General features: G+C 45.2%; 1 protein-coding gene across 1 annotated transcript in view; it reads right to left on the bottom strand.

Moving 5' to 3' along the window:
- LOC119656110 (adhesion G protein-coupled receptor E4-like) overlaps positions 1 to 24835 on the bottom strand; it is a 221166-nt gene that overhangs the window by 75100 nt on the left and 121231 nt on the right. The window contains exon 3 of the mRNA XM_038062426.1: positions 6177 to 6282. Within this exon, the coding sequence (XP_037918354.1) occupies positions 6177 to 6282 (106 nt within the window). The remainder of the gene's footprint in view (positions 1 to 6176; positions 6283 to 24835) is intronic.

The raw sequence follows: 24835 nt of genomic DNA, 5'->3' as shown, positions 1-24835 counted from the left end.
CCTAAGCATTCAGGCGTCTCCATTTGCCGTTGGACTTTGGGACCATGTGCAGTGGAGAAGATCAGCAGCTATTTGATGGTCAACGAATACCCTGCTTTAAAAGTATACCAAATTCTTTCTTAGCAACAGCGAGCTTTTGGAGTGGTATTGGACGAACTTTCGAGAAGATATAGGAGCCAGTAGTGCCGATTTGGTGTTGCAAATCGTGCTTAGCTGCCTGCGAGAGACTACTTTCAGCAATTATGTTGTATATTTGAAGGAGCGCGTGAATGGGAGGGTCGGCTACTTCTTCAAAAATGATATAAAGACTGCCAGTTGAGTAGGTGGCGAGTTTTCCTGAAGATCTGAATGAAGTTACGGGGTTTATAAGAGACCTGTTTCGCAGATCCACCAGGAACCCATAGTGGCTTAGGAAGTCTGCGTCTAATATGGGACTGCTAATGTCCGTTATAACAAAACGCTATCAAAACGTTTGTCGAATGCCCAGACTTACATATATATGCCTGTAGCCGTAAATGTGTATGGTTGAGGAGTTTAGCGCTGCTAGTTTGAGTTGTTCCGGTATTAATTTGTGATTCCTCGGTACCGGGAGAGCTGAGACGTCTGCACCTGTGTCGACTAGATAATGGCGCTTGCTCAAAGGATTATAGATGGTTAGGCAGTGTATCGTAGCATTCTGGGTAGCCGCTGCCAGAGCTCCCAACGAGTTTAGTTTTTTTGCATAAGCTAACATACTTCTTTGCCTTGTCGGCAAAGATGCGGTGGTTGCAGCAAACTGCAAGACTCGTTGAGGTCCCTGACGTGCTACTACTCGATCGCCCATTTTGGTTGACGGACCGCGACACTTCACTGACCACGACGCATGGACGTACCCCGCTGATCTTGTCAGCGGTGTTCGCTAACGTTTTCTGAGATTTAAAGTCCAAACAAGTCAAAATGGTTTGGGTGCTTTCCCGGAGTCGCTGCAATTAGAGCAAGTTCAGAAGATCTATTCCGACCTTGTGCCTGCAAGGGATGGACTCAGAAACTTGTGTTCTCCGGGATACGCTTTCGACCGGGTCATATACTGGTGAATTGCACAACAGAAGACACTGTAAAGTGGCTGAGGACCATATCTCCTAAATTGCCAGGCTGGGTAGGGCCAGAATTGTCAACATGTGCTGGGGATGATATGCCAGGAGCACACATGGCGACAGTTTTCTCCCTGAAAGCCGCAACAATGGAGACGGAAGATCTCATGGACTTCATCGCTCAGAATGAAGATCCCCATATGCGATTATGGAGAGTCTTTACAAGCAAGACGGAGGGCAAGGGTGGACTGCTCACAATGGGGGTAGATGACCGATCCCTGGAGATAATCAAGGGTCGGAGTCTCCATATCAACTATAGATTTGCCAACATACGTGTGCACGTGCAGAGAAAAAGCCGAAGGAAGACACTTCGGAAGGGACATTGGGTTGAAAAGCATACCAATGTCTCCGAGGAACTGTCCAAGTCATAGAGGCGGAAAGGACTGGATCAGCCAGAGAAATAGACCTGTTACCCAGTGAAGAGCAGAAGCTGGACGACCTAGACCAAGAACTTCTAGGATTTACGGTGGATATCGGCGTGCCTGAAAGCGTCATGTCGGAGGAGGAGGGGGATACTCCGACAGTGGAAAAGAGCTCCAAATAATAAAGGAGCCAATGATCAGCACTAAGATAGTCCAAATAAACCTCCACCATGCGAAAGCTGCATCTGCGGTAATTGCAAAGGAAAATTCCAAGGAGGACAATGGAATAGTGTTGGCTCAGGATACCTGGGTGTACCGGGGTAGATTTTTCCTCTTCGGAAAAACCAAGTATCTTCTTGAATTTATTCTTAGCAATAAGTTAGAAATCAGTAACATAGGGAATACTCCAACATCTGTGACCCGCACTAGACAAGAGGTACTAAACATAACTCTAGAAAATACTCCAATGAACGGGCTGGTCTAGAATGGGAGGGTGTCGGATGAGCCTTCTATGTCTGATCACAGAATAATCAGATTCGACGACTGAGGGTAACACTGAAATAAAAAGAATAATAAGGAATCCCAGGAGAACGGATTGGGAATCCTATGTAACGCACCTGGGCAACAACATGGTCCACCTTCAAGGGGGTGGTGCATCAGGAGTTAACTGGAATGAGAAACTGTGGTGGAAAACCTCAATATAGTCGTCATTGACACATATGAGACCAGCTGTCAGGTTAAGACAGTTAAGTCATCAAAGGATGTACCATGGTGGAACAGGAACCTAGTCAGAATGAGGCAGAGGTACGAAAACTCTTCAACCATGCAAAACAAATCGGGGACTGGTCGAGATACAAAAATGCACTGCCTGCGTATAGCAACGCGATCAGTGAAGCAAAACGGAACAGCTTTAGGGAATTCTGCGAAAGGATCGAACAAATCACAGAAGCAACTAGGCTTTACAAAGCTGTAGCCAAAGACGGGGCAATATCTTCTGTCTGTTTGAAGAAGGAGGATGGGACATTTACCAAGAACGAGGAGGAGAGGGTACGCCTGTTGTTCGAAACTAATTTCTCGGGGTCCTACCACACGGCGGCAGGCGACCACATTCTGCCTGGCACTCCAACACTGAATAAAAGAGGGAAGAAATTAGAACTGGAAAGTAGCAAAAGAGTTATGTTCAGAAGCTAGGGTAAGGTGGGAACTTTTAAACTACTGAAATCGCCCGGAGTGGATGGTATCTTCCCAGCACTAATCCAAAGACGCCTAGAAATCATATTAGAGTCTCTTCTGAGGGTGGTAAAGGGGCAGCATGGCCCTGGTAAAATTGGTCTTTATTCCGGAAGCGGGTAAAAATGGTCCTTTTCACCTTAAATCTTTCAGACCAATTTGCCTAACATCATTCATACTGAAAACGGTGGAGAAGGTCATAGACAACTACAATAGAACTAACGTTCTAAAGCGTAATCCCCTATATTAGTGGCAACACGCTTACCGGGCAGGACGGTCAACTGAAACTGTTCTGTATCTGCTGACGGATGTAACGCGGGATACCATAGAAACAGGCAAGGATATTGAAGGAGCATTCGGCAACACATCACACAAGATGCCCTGAGCCGCAAGGGAGTGGGAAACACCCAGGCTTTCTGGATGAGCAAAATGCTAGAAAGTAGGCAAATAGAAGTACTGACAGTTGCAAATTCTATTGTCATGAATACTACTCAAGGTTGTCCAAAGGGTGGGGTACTATCGCCGTTTATGTGGAGTATGGTAGTGGACGGACTCCTGGACGTGCCAACAAATAGTGGAATACAGGTCCAGGGTTACGTGGACAACATCGTTCTAATCTGTAGGGGCATTTGCCCCTACATGAGGCTAGCCTATGTGATAGAATCCAAACTGGACTAAGGGCTACTATTGCCTGCTTCAGGAAGGTGGGACCACGTATTAATCCAACTATGGTGGTTTATAGTACCATTCACGTCATAAGGTTACATGACATGGAGGTGAAACGAGAAACAGAGGTCAAATATTTGGGAATTAGTCTAAACCAAAAATTACGCAGGAAGATGCATGTCGGAAACACTTTGTCGGAAAGCTACGAGGCCTCTGATAACTTGAAGGTCCGTAGCAGGAAAAAATGGGGTTGATGCCCGAAGATACTATTTTGGATGTACACTGCAATAGTAAGGCCAATGATTACCTATGGAGCGGTATTCTGGGCAGAAAGAGCTGAGCTCACCACACAAGCCAGGAAGTTACACAAACAGCAAAGACTGGCTTGCGTGCGTATCAGTGGGGCAATGAGGACATGCTCAACGGCATCCCTGGAAGTCCTTCTGGGATTAACCGCTCTCCATCTGCACATACAGATGCAGGCTAGGGGGGAGAATTAGTGAGGCGGCGAGCCGCCTTACTCGAAGGAAGACTGATATCAAGGGATAACATGACAACAAGGTTTCAGTTCGATAAGAAGTTTCAAACATTTTGGAGTAAGAAGGAAAACTTGGAGAGCATGGTTGTGACATACGGCTTAAACCAGCAACTGATTACTTGCTATACTTACGGATCCTTCACAGCAGAGGGAGCCGGTGCCGGTGTCATTGGTCCAAAGAAAATGAGTAGGTGCACATTCCAGGCGGAAATATACGTCACAGACAAATGTGCCTCCTTTAATCTGCAAAGGAACTACAGGGGGCAGAACATAGCTATTCTCACCGACATCCAACCAGCGATGAAGGCACTTAGGCCCAACCAGGTGAACTCTAAACTGGTATGGGAATGCCTTGAGAGACTGAATGCGATTGGCTCGCTCAATAAAGTCTGGATACTTTGGGTTTCAGGCCTTATTGGTTTGGAAGGCAATGAGGCAGCAAACGAACTAGCCAAGAAGGGAGCAGGGACGCCTTTACACGGGCCAGAACAGTTTAATGGCTATAACATTAAATAATGAAGAGGAACGGTTGAGGGAAGCATACTGGGCGGGCCTACCAGGGATGGAGCAGTCCGGGATGCTTATTGGGGGACACGAATCCATGCGCACAAAGGATTGCTTAAACCTCACCAAAAAGAACCTTCGAATCATAGTGGGAATTCTCACTGGTCACTGTCGGCTAAACTATCACCTAGGGAAGCTAGGGATATCTACGGATACTGCCTGCCGGTCCTATGCGGAGTGTAATGAAACTTCTATTCACGTCCTGGGACAGTGTCCGGCATTTGTGCAAAGTAGCTCGATGCATCTGGGAGCATACTTAATACCAAATGGAAAGTTGAAAGATCTGGAAGTATGGAATATATTAAAGTTCCTGACGGTTATATGCTTGCTTGACATACTATGATTAATAGGTACACTATAACCGGTAAAAGGCTCATAATAGTTCTTTAAGGACGCGCTGCAACTGCGCCTTAACAGAATAAAATTTATAATTTGCTATTCAAATTTTGTCGGTGCAATCAGGAGGTGGTTGTAGACTGACTCGAGCCCATTTCCTTTGTCGGCCCCGTGGCTGACAAGTAGACGATCTGCTCAGACGGGTGTGTTTCGAGTCGGTCAGTCGTAGTGCATCGCTACGTTGGTGTGGAGCTCGCGTCAATCTCCTCTAAGCGGCTCGAACCTTACAGCGCGTCCACATCACAACTATGCTATATAAGGAAGAACCCACATATAACGAAGCAAACATACCCTTTCATGGTTCCCACTTTGTCAATTTATGCAGAAATGATTCAAGACTTTGTTGCTACAATGATCAAGTGATAAAGGAGCATGCAATCCTGCTTTTCAGCTCTCCCCATTACAGAGTAGAAAGGTGCTCCTGTTGTATCGCTTTAGGGTGTTCTAATGACTTCTTCAGAAAATTACCTTCTTATATAACAGAGCGCTTCCACTCACACGTAATTAACTGCACACACTTGAGGAAGTGCAGAGTTGATAAGACTACACCGGTACCTCTGATGTTTCCTGCCAGCCTCCAACCATTGTTCAAATTCTGTAACATGACGTTCTCTCTCAATGGCTTCCTTATTCTTCATGGGAATTATCGGCTTTAATGTTTTATGTTTATTTTATCGAGCTGGTGTTGAAAATGATGTTAGTCCTTTGCTCCAGCACTTGTACCATGAATTTATGTTCAATAGAAATTCCTGTTGAGTAGTTACAGCCACAACACTCCGGGGCTCAACGCTGCAGTTTTAGGGAATTCAGTCGAGGTGAGTCCTGAATTTGTTGCGGAATACATGATGGTATCTGCTCCTAAGTGAGGAAATATGGCGGAACACTAAATGCTCTTTCACGAAGGTATTATATGAGATTATGCCTGAAGGTAAACAGATGGCATGTAGGTAGCAAGAAGCAATTTATTTTTGTCTGAAATATCAGCGAACATTAAACAGGATATTCAGGAGGGGGATTTCTTAAGAAATTGCTTTGTTGAGATGACTTTTCGGATTTTACATTTTGTTCGTCTTAAGTATGGAACGTTGGAGTTGGCACAAGTATTACTGAAGGATGTCTTATTTAGGGATGGAAAGGAGCCTAACGGTTTTTATTTTTAGACACTCATATCCTTCAAATTGACACGACAAGCTGTATTCGTAATATTTACTCGCTAGGCTTGTTTTTGAGTTATTTTTAGAACAGGATCTTGAAACTCCTTAAAACTTTATCCAGAAGAAAATCACTTACCTGCACGCCTCCCACACCAATGACGAAAAGCAACTGAGCCATGAAAAGTGATGCCAGCAGACTCAACAATGCTGTCCCCGCGAGCGATCGTAAATCCGAGAAAAGACTGGAAAATAGGAAAAAATAATTTCGTTACAAACTGAAAGCCTTCGGGGATGTAATCCTATTAAAATGATATTAATTAAAGCTGTGCGTAAGGATCTGTGCGTGTACATGATGACGTGACTGTGAATTCGGATCTATTGACTAATAACGTTACTGTCATTCAATCTCCTGATCCAAATTGCTTCCACCCCCTTCCCCATTGCTCCTTGAGTTTTTCTTCCCGCTTCGAGACTAACGGAATGAGTTCCCATCACTCGAATCTTTTGATCTATCATGCGATAATTATTTCTTTGATAGGTTCTCCATTGAGGACGCTTCTCATCCTTTTGATTACCCGCTCCTAGACGGCATACGAGCTTCCTTTACAATGAGTTCCTTTCTTCAATTTGTATTGTACGTTTGTATTCATATCGCAAGGCATAATAGTGGAATCCAGCTCCGTTGAAAACGCTATTCAGGAGTCGTTATATAATAGTTATCCTTGTGCCTTTTGCCATTTTTCCAGGACATAAAGACTGGCGTCAAAGCAATTTGTGCTGTTCATTACAGTGAGTGAGTCAGGGGGAAGGATATAGAAGAGTTTCTGTTCCTGTTCTTAGGACTGTTCTGTTAATGAAATGGGACATCAGTGGAGTTGCGATCCTGGATAAGCCTCACGAGCCTTAAGTCTTTGTGCGTACATAATATTGCTTTTGTGAAGTTAATTGAGTTTAGATTTGAAAAAAATCAGTAGTCTTTGCTCAAGGATAATTGCAAGGTGCACAGGGTGAGATTATGCTTTCTTTAATTTGATCTTTTTTAATGGGATTTACATCATCAAAATTAATTACGAATTTTACTTAATAAGCTCCATGTCTTTGATGAGCTTAAAAAGTAGATACTCAGAAGAGGGAAGACTACATCAAAACATAAACAATTCCTTAGAAATATCTACTTAGAAGGTCTTAGAATTGCAGGCATGGATGATCCTTAAATCCATGCCTGCAATTCTAGGACCTTCTAGGTAGATATTTCTAAGGAATTGTTTTTGTTTTGATATAGTTTTCTCTTCTCTTCGCACCTTCAATCTTTGATCTCTTTCTTAGTGGTATTAGGGATTAGAAATTCAGTTAAAGTTGTTGTGACTTTGGGGTTAAGCTAAGTATTTATCGCTTCCATTTGGGTTTTAAATTCGAGCTGGAAGGGTCTGGAGACGAAGTAGGACTAAACCGTCAGTTCTGCTTATTAAGTCGACGGAAGGCAAGACCTTTGCAGAAGTTCTCAGCGATGTCCATTATAGGATCAACCCCGAAGGCTGCGAAGGAGAAGTGTCTTCTATTCAGAAAACGAAGTATGGTGAAGTCCTCGTTGAAGTAGACCCGATGGCAACAGATAAAGATACGTTCTGTGAAGCAGGCAAGGGGCTACTGGGAGAGGAAGCTTTAGTTCCTCTCTGGAAATTTGAGATCTTGACTGTCTCACAGAAAAGATCGAAGTAGACCAAAGCCCCGATTGTTATCACCTCTGTCTCTCTGTGTTGGCGACTTTAATCTTCCTATATGCTCTCTTGGTCCATTACTCCTGGCCTTCCCTTCCTCCCTAATTACTCCAACCACCCTTCCCTTCCTCTATTCACAGTCATGCACATCTGTGGCGCCTTCCAGTTTAATCTTTCTAGAAACGACTTAGATCGTACTTTCGACTTTGGCCTCTCTAACTTTCCTGTGCGTTGCCTTTCGCAATCCCTTCATGCCCCGTCTTACGTTGCCCTTGACGCCCATCATCATGCTCACGAGTTCGATGCTCAGATATCCTAACTCCACTTTCCTGTCGCTCGTAAGCCTACCAAGTTCGTAAGGTGAACTTCGGTCTAAACTCTGCCCTGGCGGCAATCAACTGGGTTGCCTTCCCCTCTCTATTCACGTGTGGCCAAACACTCAACACCTTCTATACCATTTTATCTTATCTTCTTATCTGTTACGTCCCCTTCTCTCTAAAGTGCTTACGCTCTTACCTTGTCTGGTTCACCACTGAGGTCCACAAAAAAACTACGTCAAAAACACACTGCGAGGAAGAAGTTCCTGTCTCCTAGAACCCATGCTGACTTAGTTTTTTTTCAAATCTCTACGTTCCTCGGTCAGATCGTTAATACGTAAGTCCACAAACGAATATTTGATCAGTGTTGAAGACTCACTAAAGCGCGGAAACCTCAAACCTTTCTGGTCCCACATTCGCAACTCCCGCTGTTCTGTCCAGTTATCCCCTCCATCCATTAAATTCTCTGGCTCCTAAGCTAAGTCCGCCCAACGATCTTGTGATTTACTCTGCCGCTACTTTTCCTCAGTCTATATTCTCCCTGCTTCCTCCGAATCTTTCCCGATAGTGGATGTAGCCTGCCCCACATCGCCTACCATTCCTTTTTTACCCCCCTCCTTGTCGAGTACCTTATTGGCAAACTTAACGCCAATATCGGACCTGGCTGCGAAGGTTTTCCAAACCTCTTTTTGCTCAAAACTGGTAAGTCCATCTCCCTTCCTCTATCTGTTATTTTCAACAAAAGCCTCGAAGAGATCAGTTTCCCGGCTTGTGGAAAAAGGCTCTTATCATTCCCATTCACAAAAGTGACGATTGTACGCTTGCTGAGAATTTCCCCATTTCCCTTCTCTCCTCCTGTTCCAAAATCTTGGAAAGATATGTCAGCGACTGGTTGTCCGCCCACTTTGGCCACCACATAGCGAAAGAGCGTTGTTAAGCGTAGGTCCACTGCCTCCTACCTGCTTGACTTTACTAACTTTGTCGCTAAATGACTAAATTCACGGCAAGAAGTACATACGATTTACAACATACGATTTACAATACTTCTATCCAAACTCTCGTCTCTAAGCGTTCCCGTACCACTTGTTTTATAGCTTGCCTCTTACCTTTCCAACCGATCCTACCGCGTCTCTTTTGACGGTTGCACTTCCCTCCTCTAGCGTCCCACAGGGATCTATTCTGGGCCCTTTGCTATTTTCATTTTTTATCTACGACCTTTCCCCTTCTTACTTTGCTTCTGATTTCCCTCTCTGTTTGCTCTATGCCGACGACCTTAAGCTGTTTTCCGCTATATCGTCGCCTATGGACTGTATTTCCCTTCAATCAAACCTAGACACTCTGGTTCGTTGGGGCTCGGCTAATGTCAGAAAGTGTCACTTTATGTGCTACTCCCTAAAATCCTCATCTATTTCTTTCTCCTACTCTTTTACCGGACATTCCTTATCCTGCTTACATTCCACTCAAGACCTCGGAATCACTTTCGACAATAAGCTTCGCTCTGACACCCATTGTCTCGAAGTCACCAATCGAGCAGCAAAATTGTCAGGCTTCATATTTTGCTCCTTCTCTGATTTTGACTCCATCCAACCCTCCTTAGCTCTTTTGAATTCCCTTGTGAGGAATACTCTCGAGTACTGCGCCGTGATCTGGTCTCCCTTCCGTAACTGTGATTATCTTGTCCTTTAAAATGTCTGTCTCGATTCGGTGTTTAGGGGTAACGTTTCTCAATGTCTATCTAACACCGAATGAAAAAATGCCGAAATTTCGACGCAGGTTTGATGCTCTGGGGGACGCTATCTTTGCGGAGGGACTAACCCTGGTCGGAGGTAACTTCAATGCCAGGACACTTGAATACAGGACCCGTAGTTTTAAATACCGGTCTCGTGTCGCTTGCGGACGAGTGGCGAGTTCTAGAAGAATTTTCGGCAAGCGACCGTCAATACATTGCCTTTGAAGTGGCTAACGTAACATATCGGTGTGCGCCACCCTCCGTTCTTCTTGTACGTGAAACGTTCCGCAGGTAAACATCGGGAAATTTGTCGAAACTCTTGGAGCAGGTGGGGCTGCACTGGAGGGCAATCATGAGCGTGGTGGCGCTGAAGCTGACACTGTCGTAAATTCGGTTACGAACCTGATAACGACGGTCTATGGAGCTTCCATGCCCGAGGATATCATCGAAACGCTGCAAGCTTTCTACGTGATGGTGGACGGCGGAAAGAGAAGTAAGGAGGAGGAGAACGGAGGGGATGTTATAAACTCTATCGCTTGACACAACGTTTAAACGACCGGAAGGAGGCATGTACGCAATGACGGAGTACACATCGGCCAAAGGAGGCTCAACAACGCAATAAACAAGAGTAAAGTCCGCTACTGCCAGGACCTGGGCGAAGAAGTGGATGGTGGAGGCTCGGTTTCAAACTGGTAACCTGAAAAATCGGGGCTCTGCGGAAAGCCTATTCACTTGAGCCAACCAGATGGACTGCATCCCGTCCGGATGGCTCAAATGGTTAGAGCGCGGGACAGTCATAGCGGAAGGTCGCGGTTCAAATCTCACTGGTGGCAGAGGGATTTTTTATCGAGATTGGATGTTGCATACTAGTAGACTCGGCTGTGAATGAGAACCTGAATCAAATCAGGGTAATAATCTCGGGCGAGCGAATGCTGACTGCATTCCCTTCTATAGTGTACTGTAGTGTACCGCTATGGTCTTGAATGAAGTGCTTTAACACACTTAAGCGTGCAGGGTGCCCAGTAGTGCCCACTTTTCTCTTTAAAAGAGTTGGAAGGGGCAGTCCTGTCAATGAAAAACAAGAAGATACCAGTACCCGACGGCGTCTCGGCAGAGCTTTACAAACTGGTGTTCCAACATCGGTTCGTTCTGAAAGAGGGAATTTTCCCTTCTCTTTGGAAAGTGACAAGGCTAGCGTTGATCAGCAAAGGAAAAGGCGACGGCTGACGACTTCCTAGCGCAGTTCGCTGCGGAGACCAAAGCTGATTTAATGCTCATCAGTGAACAGTACCAAAGCAAGGATCCAGTTTCATGGCATCCTGACATATTAGGTACCGCTGCTATCTGGGTTCAGGACGGCACCTTCGTTAGAGTCCTACTCTACGGCGCAGAGGTATGGGCCGACGTTCTTGGCAAGGAGGTATATCCTAAACTTCTCGCGCAAGAACAAAAACGGAGAGCTTTGCGAGTGGCGTCTGCGTACCGCACTGTCTCTGAACCGGCCATGATGGTGATCGTGGGAGTGATCCCCGTTGCCTTCCTTGCTAAGGAGCGTCAAGCCATATACAAGCGCGTGGGAGATGAGCAAAGGGAGGTTGTTGCTCGTGACGAGCGGCAACGCACTTTAGACGAGTGGCAACTCTCTTGGCAAAATGAAACTAGAGGCATATGAACTGCTCATCGGCAACTCAGGTGCGTTACTGAATCGGAAGCTTGGTGAGAATGACTATTTCTTTACCCAATTTTTAAGTGGGCATGGAGGTTTTCAGTCTTAACTGCACAAGATTGGAAAGGGGCGATCTCCGGATTATGTGTTTTGCAATGGAGTTGTGGACGACATCCACCACATTTTTCGTTCGTTAGCAGCTCTATTCAAACACAGGGGATCTCTTTCCAGACAACATTGTCGAAGAGATGCTGAGGAGTGCTGACAAATGGAGCCATGTTGCTCATTACGTTCGGGTCCTTCTCGTTGCTAAGAAGATGGAGCTCGACCGGAGGAGGAGCCGGATGGCAAGGGGTTCCTTGAACTGACAGTTCCCTTCCTCTTCTCCACTCCCGTTGGTGGAAGGAATTCCATGATTTGAAGCCTTGGAAAGGTAGGAGAGTTCTGGGACTAGCCCGAAGTAATGTGGCAAATGGTTTCAGGCTAGGTCTTTACGACGTACCGAACCGGGAGTCCAACACTGTGTGCGTCAATGCGTAAATCTTACCCTACTCCAAAAAAAAAACCTCATACCTTTAGCGCTTACTATACCTTGTTCCTTTAGCAACTATTTCACTTTATTGAGGAGGTGCTGTTTTATTCTGATGGAGAGCTTTTCATCTCGAACAACAGATCTCGCTTTGTGGAATGGCTAAAATTCAAGTTCGCTACAAACTCCTTCCCTTACAGTTCTGGGTGATGATATGTAATCTGTGAACTAACTCTCTTTGTCTAGAAGGTTTGGAATTTCCATAACTATTCAGGGTTCGAAAGCCTCGGGGCTTATTAAATATTAAATACTTCGACTAGGGAAGTCTTGGCATTTATATGACATTATTTTGGATGTCCTTATGTAATTTAGATAGCCAAATCGTGCAAAATACTCATATGTAATTAGGGTAATTGAGATAACATGTAATCCTACTCATAGTAATGATATTTCCAGGGTTATTTGATTTCTAACTACGATATTAGTGCCTTATTCTGATACTTCTCCCTTTCCCAGTACCGGGGTTGACCTTGCTGAATGATCCAATATATACTGTGGCAAGAAATAAGCGTCCCTGGGCTCCAATAACATTAAGAAGTTGCTCTACATTCCAGTTGACATAATACCAGTCTCTGATATATTTTCATCGAGGACCAAAGAAGGATCAAGTCGAAAGAATTGCCAAAGGACCTTTCTGAGAACTGATTTTCAAAAAAGGTCAAGGCACATATATGAAAGTGAATATAGAGTCATGTTGCATGGGAAAACATCTGCAGATACTTTTCCCTATCTCTGCCCAACGGGGACAGAGAACCTATAACAACATTTGCCATCTAATCCGGGTATAAATCACAGATCAATTACTTGAAAACAAATCTCATTAAGCCACCTTCCTTCCAAATAACACCATAAAGTAGGGTTTCCTTCCAGAAATTTGCCTTATTTCAATTTGAAGAGTATCTGTTCGTGCCACGAAAGGAGATAAAACCTGAGGACTATCAACTATTCCTTGTTGCATGTCAGGAGCGAGTAGTAATTAGTATAAAATTATGCTCGGCAAATCTCGCTCCAGCTGGATGAGAATGGCTGCGGAAACTATTCCAATTCATAGAGTCAACTTAAGTGAGATAAAGTTTCAAGTTTTCGCTTCAGCTTCGACTTGTTCTTGCGGATTACAAAGTTTCTGGGAGCGAATCGCAATTATGGGATGAATTCAAAAAGGCAAACTGTTAATTAGATTTAAAGAAATAGAATAAGTTGGAAGGATAATTACTTTTGTGGTTGATGATGGACCAAAATGCTCGTCGTGCGGAATAAAGGACACCCTTGTAATCATTCCTTGCAGATTTTCTTTGGTTTTTGCAGGCCTGGAGAGGATACCTCCGTAATTTTGTTCTCCTTTTTATTGGAAATGACACTACGGCATATACCTATGCTGGTATTTCCAACTTCACCCACTCTCCTGGGATGATTACTCACAGGCAAACATTGTCACAGCTTTATCTTTCTCTTATCTTAGACACATGGGGCTATAAATTCAGTTTTGCCAATTTTAATCCTGAGGCATATACAAACGATGGGGACTCAGCCACTAAACTGTCGGCTCCCCCTGTAGTATCTTTTCTGGCAATAATTTATTATTCTTTCCTAGACAAAACCGATTAAGATAAACAGCAAAAAGGCAGAGCTTTTAATAGTTCTTCCTCGAGTCCTGACATTCTGTCTCCACATGTTACCGATGATTGCTTGACGTCGGGCCAACATATCAACCTGTATGACGTCCTGACAGTTAACGATAATATTTCCAGGCATCATTCATAGCGAAGTCAGTAGAAAATCGATTTCCTTTTGACAACACACTAGTTCCCTTTCACACCTTGCTTTTTTTTGTCCGCCTGTCCTTGCTTTCCATGTCAGGCTTAGTTCCGCCTCCGACTGGGCCACACGCTCCTTCGGCTTTATACCTTGTATCGATGAGAGAAAACAAAAAGAAAGTTTTTCCATTCAGGAGCGTGTATTCTTACCTTTCTCTTGTCTTACACATAATACCATGCCCGAAAAAAGGTGTATTGAAAAAGTTTAGCAATAAAGGTGAAAGTTTTAGAAGATTTATTGTCTGCTGTTACTTGTACAAATGGGACCAATAAAGTAGGTTTTTTACAGAAGTTTGCTCTGGTCTTTTCGGGGCTAGAGCACGAACCGGAGTCTCCGTGGGGTAGGGCGTGGATAGTATGGGGAATGACTCAATGTCAGGTGTCGATGGAAGGTGAACGCGTGTTGAACATGCATGTGTTCGGCCTGAAAGCATTATGCTAGCTCCATTAGGACGAGGGAGCATATGTGCACGAGCCTGATGAAATGGCAGTGTTAACATGAATGCGGTATTTTATGCAAATTTAGATAGGGGATTGTTTAATCAAGTGGAAGTTCTGAACAGTACATTAGTACCTTATGTAATGGAAATGTGCTTGGAAATGGTAACGTTTACCTTAGGTTCCCTCTTAGCCTTTTATGTTTGAGAAGTGGAAAGTTATCAAAGAATGGTAATGGTCGGCCAGGCTGAAAATGTATACCGAGAAAGTTCATCTGTTACCTCCTTGTGCTGGGCAACGATAATCGCTAAATGCAAATAAGCTAAGACTGAAATGGTTTTGCCTAGTTGAAGTCAGAAGTAGCAGAACCGCTGCGTGTCCGCAAAGTGTCATTAAAAAGGTCAGGACGGAATACCGGATTGGTATGCGAGAAGACTGTTGTCACCATTTGCAATCAGCCTGAAGGGTCGTTAAATATTCGTAATGTCAACATTGACATTCATCTCATTGAGGGTTATAGCGCGTCAACCAAACCTACGCGCCATCGTTCGCGGTTACTTGAAATGCGTTTCGCCTCCCTTAACGACTTTTCGAGAAGCTCGCACTCCTCCTCTACCGTTTTGCACCAAGTGTCCTTGGGGCGACCTACTCTTTAGTTATCCCGGGAGAATGGATTCCACTGTATGGCATAGCCAGGAATGCAATTGTCGCCCTTCCTTTATGTGTGACCTATCCATTGTCATTTCAGCCTTCCAGTCACAGTGCGTATGACTGTCAGACCTGTGCGGCGACTGAATTCTTCGTTTGAAATAGTATCAAGCCAGGGTACTCCCATGATACGACGCAGACATGCGTTGACGACAGTTTGGAACTTTTGAGTAACATGTGCTGTTCCCATAGAAAGAACACTAGCACAGAACAGAAGGAATACTGGCAAAGAACAGTTCCAACTTGACCATGGTGTTGAGATAATTGCATTTCCAGGTCTTAGATAGGCCAGCAAAAGCGAATCTAGCACTGTTAATGCGTCGGGCATCATAAAGTTCGGGGCCACCGTCAGCAGAAATCACGCTTCTTAGATATACAAATTGATCGATGCCTTCGATGTTCTGCGCATTAATGCAGAGAGGGAGAGTGCGGCGACCCGTCAAACTGAGAACCTTGGTTTTGTTGGTGTTTATCTTCAGTCCAAATCTTCGTGTCTCTCTTTCCAAATCCAGAGTCATTCGGCCAAAGCCCATGATCCGGTGAGAGAGCAGACAGATGTCATCATCGTGATCGAAGTGTTTGAAGAAAGATGTCATCGTCTATTGAACTCCTCCATGTCCTCCGAATAAGGCAGCATGACAAACGACATCGATAACAAGAAAAAAATAATATCGGTGACAAGATGCAACCCTGGCGGACTCCGCTCTAGACCTCAAAATCCTCTGAGATTTTACCTCGGTGTAGCGCGTGACGTTTTGCGCCATCATATGTTGCTTCGATAATAGCTATTAGTTTCTTCGGAATGCCTCTCCTGCGTAGAGCACTCCAGATATAGTCTCTGTTCACGCTTTCGAAAGCTTTCTCGATATCGATGAATTGCAGGTGAAGTGAAGATCTAAACTTCACACGCTGTTCCAAAATGATTTGTAGGCTGTTGATGTGGTCAATGCAGGAAGATGCGGAGGGAAACCAGCCTGCTTTCTATCAACCAAGCCTTCGAGACGTCCTTTGATGGAATTACGCAGATACAAATCCAATTGGATGTTTGCTCTTTAGAATCTTAACGGTCATCCCCTTCTTTCACTATCTGGGAAAGGCGTCGGTTTTCCAAGATTTCCGAACTAGTGCAACTAGCAGATCTGCTGTAACTGTACAGCACACTAACTTTGTGGGGTGATCATCAATGGCCGAAATGATTTCTCTTCTTCTCGGAGGAACGGTCCATATCCGAATGCTACGGTGACTAGCCATTGCATCCTCAAGAGGGGAAGTCTCAGCGAATGTGATACGGTTAAGAACCGTGGTGAAGTGTTCTCTCCACCTCTCCAGTTACCGTCATCATGGATGAGAAATCGACCGTTGATGTTCTTCGCAGGACCATCGAAAGATTTGAAATCATTGCGTTCTGTGGCATTTTCCGCTTTTCAGACCAGCGCAATATTAAATTCTCTCTTGTCACGGCGTATACTGCGAAGACCCTCTCGGCATCATGCCCACCATCCCTAACAGCGGTCAATAGAGCCTTCAACCACTTTCGCTCATCGATCTACTTCCATGATTCCGCTTTTAGCCAGATCTTATGACGCACCTTTAGGAAAAGGAGCATTTTTTATGGCGATATTCTCAGGCGGGTTACTCAGTATATCTGCCGTTCGATCAGTCAGATAGCTCTCCCACTGTCAGGAGACAGTTGGATCATACAAGCGACCAATGTTGAAGTTAGGGGGTCGCAGCTCCACAACCCTCCCAGAAGTGATAGACGCAACACGTAAGGGAGCATCCAGGGGGCAACTCATAAATCTACTACTGATCGTGGAGTGGTCAATGTGATTGCTTGTACGGCGTCGGTCAGGTGCATTCCAGCTGACCGTGATGGAGAACATCGCATGTCCGAGCAAGGTGTTGTCACATCCCACTTTGGTATTCAGATCCCCCATCACGATGACAATGTTTCCTATAGGAAGCCCCTTAACGGCGTTTATTTGCTCATAGAAAGCATCTTTTTCCACAATAATGGAAGTCTCCGTTGGTGCATAGCATTGTTCAATTGTGATGCTCCTTAATCTGGTCGGGAATCTTGCAGTCAAAAGTCTGCCAGTCAACTTACTTCCAGGCCAAGAGAGCACATTTTACGGTAATCGTCAGAAGCAACTCGATATCGCATTCGCGTCTGCTACCACTTGGCAGAGTACAAAAGCACATTTCCGCAAGTGGGAGAGGAGTACTCTTTGGAGTCCCACCATTTTACTTCGTTCAGATCCAGAAAGACCAGTTTATATCGCTGGAATTTCCGCTCAAGTTGGAGAAAGCGAACATTCTGAGGACCCTTGCTACCGTTGTCATCCAGGAGCGTGCTCACATTCCAGAAACCAATCATCCAAAAGTCCGTTTTCGATAGCCGTGAGGTGATCCGTGGCGTTGTGTTTGTGTTATGTTTCAGTCAAAGCCGCTCAGGGGGATTGGATGAAGATGTCAGTATCACGAGCGCTACGAAGCGATCTTGAAACAAAAAAGCTAAGTCACCTCATAAGCCATTGCTTTTCGAACACTGTAGGTTAACTCAGAACAGCAGCTCGTCTGAAGCCTATAGAAATCCTGACAATGATGTATGAGTAGCCGATCCAGCAGGGGCGGTTCTGTGGATATATAGCCTCAAAACCAGAAAGCCCCGCACATTCCATGTTCCGATCTCCTTTTGGAAATTGTTCAGGGTTTATTACCTGAGGAAAGCAGACGCGCCAACAGTCTTCACAGGCCTTTAAATGTGATTGTAATATCCGCGGTAATGGTGAAATAAATACTGTAGACTTTCAGATTTGCATTGGAAGATAAAGGACTTGACGGTATATCAAAAAAAAACTTTAAGCTAACTAGCAGTTGAAGAATAGGGGTATTCCTATCAATGTGTCAATATGAGCTCATACACTTTCTTTTTAGACACTTTGAAAACATTTTCTTTTGAATCACATGTGGCAGAGTGGCTATGGGAAGGATACCCAGAACACAAAACCACCATGGAAGATGAGAGACAGGGTAAAGTTACATTGCAGAGGCTCGGAACCCCAGTCCCGGTGACTTTAGGCAGTGAGCAAGCGCGCTCCCGATCATCTATACCTCCCTATTACCACGGTGGTGGACAACAGACAGGTACAGGTGATTTAGATTTGAAGAAGGAGATGTTCAAATAATTATGATGATAAGGCGCAGTCTATTAAAAACCTTTTCGCAGTTGGATATAGTTCTGGCCAACGAAGGTGGATAGACACTTTTTGACGGGTTTGGTTCGGTTGTAGACCTGCTTTGTCAATCCTGCACTGTCGCGTTGCACGTCTTGGCGCGTGAGCTCAGGTTACGTTCGTAGCGATCACCAGGAAACCTGATTTGAATTATGAAGGCGGGTCAAGGTTAGGAAACCAGCCAAATCAGAGCTTTATAGAAGTGCAGCTAGACCAACCTACGAATGCAGGTGTCTTTCCGTAGAGCTTTCCATGTGACGCAAACACTGTCTAAGCATGTAACGCGACTTAATTAGCTAGTTAGTCTTGGATCAGCCTGCTACCGAGCTTAACGGTTGGCAGAGATGAGGGTAGGTAGTGTCAATCAGGAGCAAGAAGAACACGCCTGTAAGGAATTTTGCAAAAGCCCAAAGTTGATCATCAAGCGGAATATGAGGGAATAGATTCAATGCTTTGAGGAGCTCTATTTGGAGGCCGATTTTAACTTTTGTGGGAGGGCCTATAAAATCATAATGAGATTATTCAGAGGCCGTCCATCACAAAAAATCACGTGCCCTACCGTCTTTTTTAAACATCCGTAGGTGACAAAGACGAGCGGCTTGAGATTTGCGTAGAACATGTGACAATAAAGCTCCGGGGCTGGATGGCATTCCGAATAAGGCTTAAGTTCGCCGTGAAATCTAAACCGAACAAATTACAAATTAATGCTTACTTTTTTTAAAGGCATGTCTGAGGGGATATTCCTTTACCATAGAAACGGCAAAAGGAGGGTATTGCTGTCTAATGCTGGCAAACCTCCAGATGAGCCATTCTCCCACACACGTGTCTTTTAGACACTATGGGGTAAATGCTGGAGTGTATAATCTACAATAGATTGTGGTCGATTGTTGAGAGCCAATGATGGCTCTCAGATCGGCGGTATGAATTCCGTAAAGTCAGATCCAACATTGATGCTATCAGATTGGCAACTAGTTTGGTCGAAGACGCAATTCACGAAAGGGTAGTACCACCAAATATTGCGTGGTTGTGTCACTAGGCCTGAGAAGTATTATACAAATGGAACCTATGTAACACGGAAATCGCTGGCGAAGATTGAAATTTCCGCCTTTTTCGTTGCTATTGTCGATAGTTAATTAGCAGGCTCTGGTATGATACTAAAGATGAACCCCACAAGTACATTGCTTCCTTGAGTGTCCCACAGGGCTCCGTACTGGTTCCGCTGTACTGAATGATCTGCCTTCTGTTCAAGTTGTGCCGATGACCAGTGATATATTGGTTGTAGCTGCGAACCATCTTTAAGACGTTGAGCTATACTCATGCGAAGTGATTAGTGCTATTGAGCCTTGGTTGGGACGATGGCTAGCGCTTACGATGGAAAAAATGGAAGCGGTCCTCATCACCAAAGTGCAGGAAAAAAATGACGGTCGCATTAGAATTGGGAGTCATATCATCACTTTCAAGCCGACTATCAAATACTTGGGAGTGATCGTAGACGCAAGGCTCAGTTACAAGTAGAACGTGGAGTATGTTTGCGTCACAACATCTCTTGCAAGTGTAGCCCTGACAAGGATGAGCCTGGAACCGTTTGACACATTATTTCGGGCTAGCCCTCCAGTTCTCCTGGCTTTGAGAGCCTTCATGTCACGGAATCCATGGGGAGGAAGGGGGAGGGAGGGATACGACTCCAGCTGCCAGCGCTCTTCAGCATCTCTCTGGCAATGTTGTTTGGAGAAAGCTCCCCTGGGTCTGCATAAAGCTGCCGACGAAAGTCATCTCAATTTTTGCAAGAGAAAAAAGGTGTGTTCAGCGTCGTCCGCCACTCCATTGCAGAACACACAATCAGGAAATCGCGCCTTCCCAATCCTGTGCAGGTAAGACATGCACCAATATGCCAAGTTTGGTTTGCGTTCGGCAACAAGTGCCACAACGTCGTCTGTATAACCGACCAGGCGTGACTCTTCGGGTATATCGTGTCTCAGCAAACTATTGTAGGAAGCATTCCAGAGGTCCGACCCTAGGTCATGTGAAATGAATTTTGTAGTGTGCTTAGTATACTTGTCCATCTTACGGAATTGTAGGTATTTCTGACATAAAGCGTTATAAGGAGCACTATCTGTCGAGATCGGCGGCTGAATGCCTCGGTTCGGTGAACCGCAGCAAATCTGGCCGTTGGCGCAACACCAGTTTGTAGACTTCCGCCGGGATGCCATCAGGACCTGGCGCCATTAACCGGAACGGGATATCAGGGGAATAATGCCCGTACAATGCGTCCATCTGGTCGGTATTTAGAATGCAGGACTTCCGCAGAGCCCCGATTTTCCGGATAACAAGCTCACAGTCAAGTCCCCACAAGTCCTCATTCACGCCGTTGACCAGGTTCTGCCAGCCGCGAGTTTTGCTTTTATTTATAGAGGTGTGGAGTCTCCTTTTTGCTGATCTTTACTGTGCCTTAATGGCGCATGCCCCCTCGTTGTCGTGTAAACGTTGTGGCAATTTCTGTCGTCCGCCAGTTCTTAGAAGGCTCGTCGCCGCTGGGGCCCCTCCAGGCCAATTCTAATGCGCCGTCGTTATCAAGTTCATCACTGAATTTAAGACGGTGTCAGCTGCGACGCTATCACTCTTCGGAGCGCCCTACAGCGTGGCTCTGCCTGCTCCAAGAGCTTCGACGAACTTCCCGATGTTCACCCTTGCGAAATTCCACATGCAGGGCGGAGCGTTGGGTTGGTGCGCGCCGGTAAGTAGCGTCAACCGATTCGAAAGCGATGTACTGGTGGTACTTTCCGAGAAGTCTTCCAGGGCTCTCCGCCCGTCCACCGATGATGCCAGAGATTACGACGCAAAAGTAATGTCAGGAATGCTTCCTTCACAACCTGGCCCCCGAAACGTTGGCGTGGATCTGGTGTTTACAACTACCAGCCGGGTTCTCGCCGTCTTTCCAAAATCCGTTTCCCGCTGGAGTCCGGCTGAGGCATGTCCCATTCAAGGGCATTAGTATTAAAATCACCGCCTACCAGGATTCGCCCCTCCGTGCCCGAAACAGCGTCCTCCAGAGCATCAAGCCGCCGCCGAAAGTCCGGCAGGGTCTCATTCGACGTCAGGTAAATGCTAAAAAATGTTATCCCTAAATACCGAATCCAGACAAAGCCATTCCCTCGACTTTGAGCAAGAACATGAAATCTAACGTCGTCCTGATAAGTCGTCCGATAAGTCGAGATGCCATGAAGCCGGGTCTCTGTTTCGGTATTGCTCCCTGATTAACACTAGATCAGCCTTTACCTCTGCAACGAACTGCGCCAGCAACTGGTGAGCGGTTGCACTCCGGTGCAGGTTAATTTGCAGAATGGGGATTATGCTATTTCCTAGGCCCTTTTCGTTCCGCTTTAAAGATTGGACACCGTCTTGCGTCCGCAGTGTGTGCGACGATCTTACCAAATGCTCCACGATTTCTGCAGGGAACGTAGCTTTCGTTTTAATTGCAGGTCTTCGCTTGATCGGATCTCCGGCATGCTGTCCTCCAGTCCGGTCCCTTGCAAGTTGCTGACGTCTGTCCATGGTCCACACACCTGTAGCACTTGGTGATGACTATCCGCATTCGCACCCCGCATACTACCCATCCAATTTTGATTTTACCCTCGCATATTGTTCGGGGATTTCCACCACGACGAGTTTTTGGCTTCGAGCATTTACAGAGGTGATACCTATCCGGGCATTGGTTATCTCTGGACATTCACGGTTTATCGCCTCCTCCACTTCAACATTTTCTGTGAGACAGTCAAGATCCCGGATTTCTAGAGAACACATAGGCTCTAGGCTAGAAACAAGAGCCTTCTCTCCCAATAACCCCTTGACCGTCTCGCAAAAGGTACTCTTGCTAGTCGTCTTCGGGGCCAGTTCGACGAGGACTGCGTCACCTCTCGTTTTCCGTGTGGAAGACACTTCTGCTCTGTTGTCTTCGGGTTTCATCCTGTAGCGGATTTCGCTAAGGAGGAGAGGCTTCGTCAAGGCTACTACCTAGGACGCAGGTATACTGCCAGTTTGGGGGTCAGAACTACTTACTTGGGCACTTCGGGGACGTCACACCTGAAGCACGTTTGAGGTGATACGGGACAACTTAAGGGTGATAAGAAGATAATCTATAAAATAGTATTCCTGTGGCATGTAAATGGGCTAGACAGGGGTTAATTTTTGGAATAGGTATGCTAGCGTTGAAAAGGGGATGTGAATTGGGGCCAGATTTTATGGTGCTACTGCTACGAAACTCACTAATTGATTTCGTTTCGATAAAATCTCAATTAGAACCTTTTTTTCCATTGAAGCGAAGGTGCCCGTTTCCAGTTTCCATGTAGTGTACTTAGAATCATGACGTACATATGTAGGTATGTCTAGCACACCAGCCCGAATAGCATCCCCTTTTCACGTATTCAAGGGTGTGATGGTGCAATTAATTTCATTCACGTGTCATTATGGAATTTCCTAATGAGGGTTATAACGAAAGGAGTTCTTAAATGAAATTTACATACAGCACTTGCTTCCCTCTGCACGCCAACTGCCGTGTGTAAAAACCGTCCAGGGGCCGTGAAAGAGGTATTATGTAAAAACAACCCCCACAGAATATTATTCCGCCGCCTGGCAAATGCGAGCAATTAATTTCCAATTGAAAATATGCTTAATCACTGGAGCTCGGGATGTTTTCATGCAAAACAATTGATCCACCCTCACTTAGGAGGGATTAATACGGATTCGCAAAACAGAAGATTACGAGTTGAGATTGGAGAGGTCATTGGGAAATCGATTGCCATTAGAAACTAATAAAAGTCCTTTCAAACTTTTCAAATTTCACTTTGTGCTCGTGATAATCTTCCGATACTTTCCACTTGCATTATTAGGACGGAACACGGCTTTGAGTCCTTCCAGGTTGGGCCGAAACTTTCTGACATTTGCAAATTGTTTCGGTATCCGATTAAAAGTTAAAGCGAATCAATCATTCAATATGAGTTTATACGAACATTTTCAGATACTTAAAGTTTGTCCTGAAGGAATTATTAAGGTCTTTGCTGATGATAAATTCAAGGATTTAGTTTTCAGAAGGAGCTTAGACATGGGTAATCGGATTAGAGAATTTATCAAATGTTGACTTTAAAGAGACTAAATTGTAAAGCTTTGAAGGAAGGAGAGGGACAATTAATTCAATATTCCATGGTCCATGGGATTGGGTGATTTTTCATGGGAAATTAGAAAGGGTTTGTATAGGTGTGTATCTGTGTGGTGGGGGAGAAGCCTATTGTACTCGGTACCGCCATCGAACGCAGTATTGCAGATTCGCTAACGTATCGTAAGATTTCCGTTAGTGGATGTGATGCTAGCCGTCCCAACTGGAGAACATCGGCACCAAAGATCTGATGCCTGATGCGTCTATAAGCGGGGCATTCACATAGGAAATGCTCCGTGCGTTCCGCTTCCTCACTATAGGAGGGACACGTATCATATTGAATAATTCCTATTCTGAACATATGCCCAGCTAGTGAATTATGACCAGAATGCCCCAGAATGCCCACGATACTCCTGCAAGTCCTCCTGTTTTTCGACTGGATAAACTTTGCGGTACGCATGTTCGGTTCTGGCAGGAAAAGTTTGGCGTGACGAGCAGCATTTAGGCCACCTGTCATTGTGGGAAGCTTTTGAAGACAGCCTTAACCAATGCTACTGATACTCCAATTGCTGGTTCCGGTTTGGCTACCACTGCAGATTGCGATGCGCCTGCTCATCAACCACTCGTCAAGCACCCATTTTGCCGCCCTTAGGATCGCATAAACTTCGACTTTCAAAGTCGTTGCATATTGTCTCAAAGGTCGACATTTAGACTCCGGCTCCAGAACCCTGTTCTTTTTTTGAGCCATCGGTGTAGAAGACTTTCGTATATCCCACCACGCACTCTTCGGGAATATCCCAGTTCTCTGTACGCTTCAGGGTAACTTCATATTTTCTACCAAACAGATGTCTGGGGACACGAGAATTGGAAGGCATTGTAAGAACTGGATTCAGTACTCTCAGTAACTCTTCCAATGCTCTGTGCCCCCCATATCCGTTGTTTCCCCATAGATCTAATCGAATTAGTCTATGAGCTGCTCTCATTGCAGTGCTTTGAATAAGTATATCCAGGGGCTGCAAATTGAGTAATGCATTTAGGGCTGCGCCGGATGTCGTACTCAAGGCACCGGCGATATCCAGACACACAGTTCTTTGCAGTGCGGCTAGTTTATGGTAAAAACTTTTTTGTTTCACCTTAACCCACCACATGAAGCCTGAGTCCCCATGTCGAGGCAAGGGCCCGTCACAACCCATAAGCTCGTTTCATCTTTACCTCAACATGTTTATTCCAAAGAAGTTTTTTTTATTTAGAGCGACTCCCAGATATTTCGCTTCTTCGGAGTGTTGAAGGTAGTACCCCTCATCTCAGGGAGGCAAAGTCCATCCAGTTTTCTCCTTTTTGTGAATAATGTCATTGTGGTTTTATTTGGATTAACTGAAAGACCATGTCTGAGGCACCAACTGTCTATCAGATCAACGGCCCGTTTTGTAT

Source organism: Hermetia illucens, chromosome 4 (genome assembly GCF_905115235.1).
Source record: "Hermetia illucens chromosome 4, iHerIll2.2.curated.20191125, whole genome shotgun sequence".
Taxonomy (NCBI): domain Eukaryota; kingdom Metazoa; phylum Arthropoda; class Insecta; order Diptera; family Stratiomyidae; genus Hermetia; species Hermetia illucens.
The sequence above is the reverse complement of the archived record's forward strand: the minus strand, read 5'-3'. Positions and strand labels throughout refer to the sequence as shown.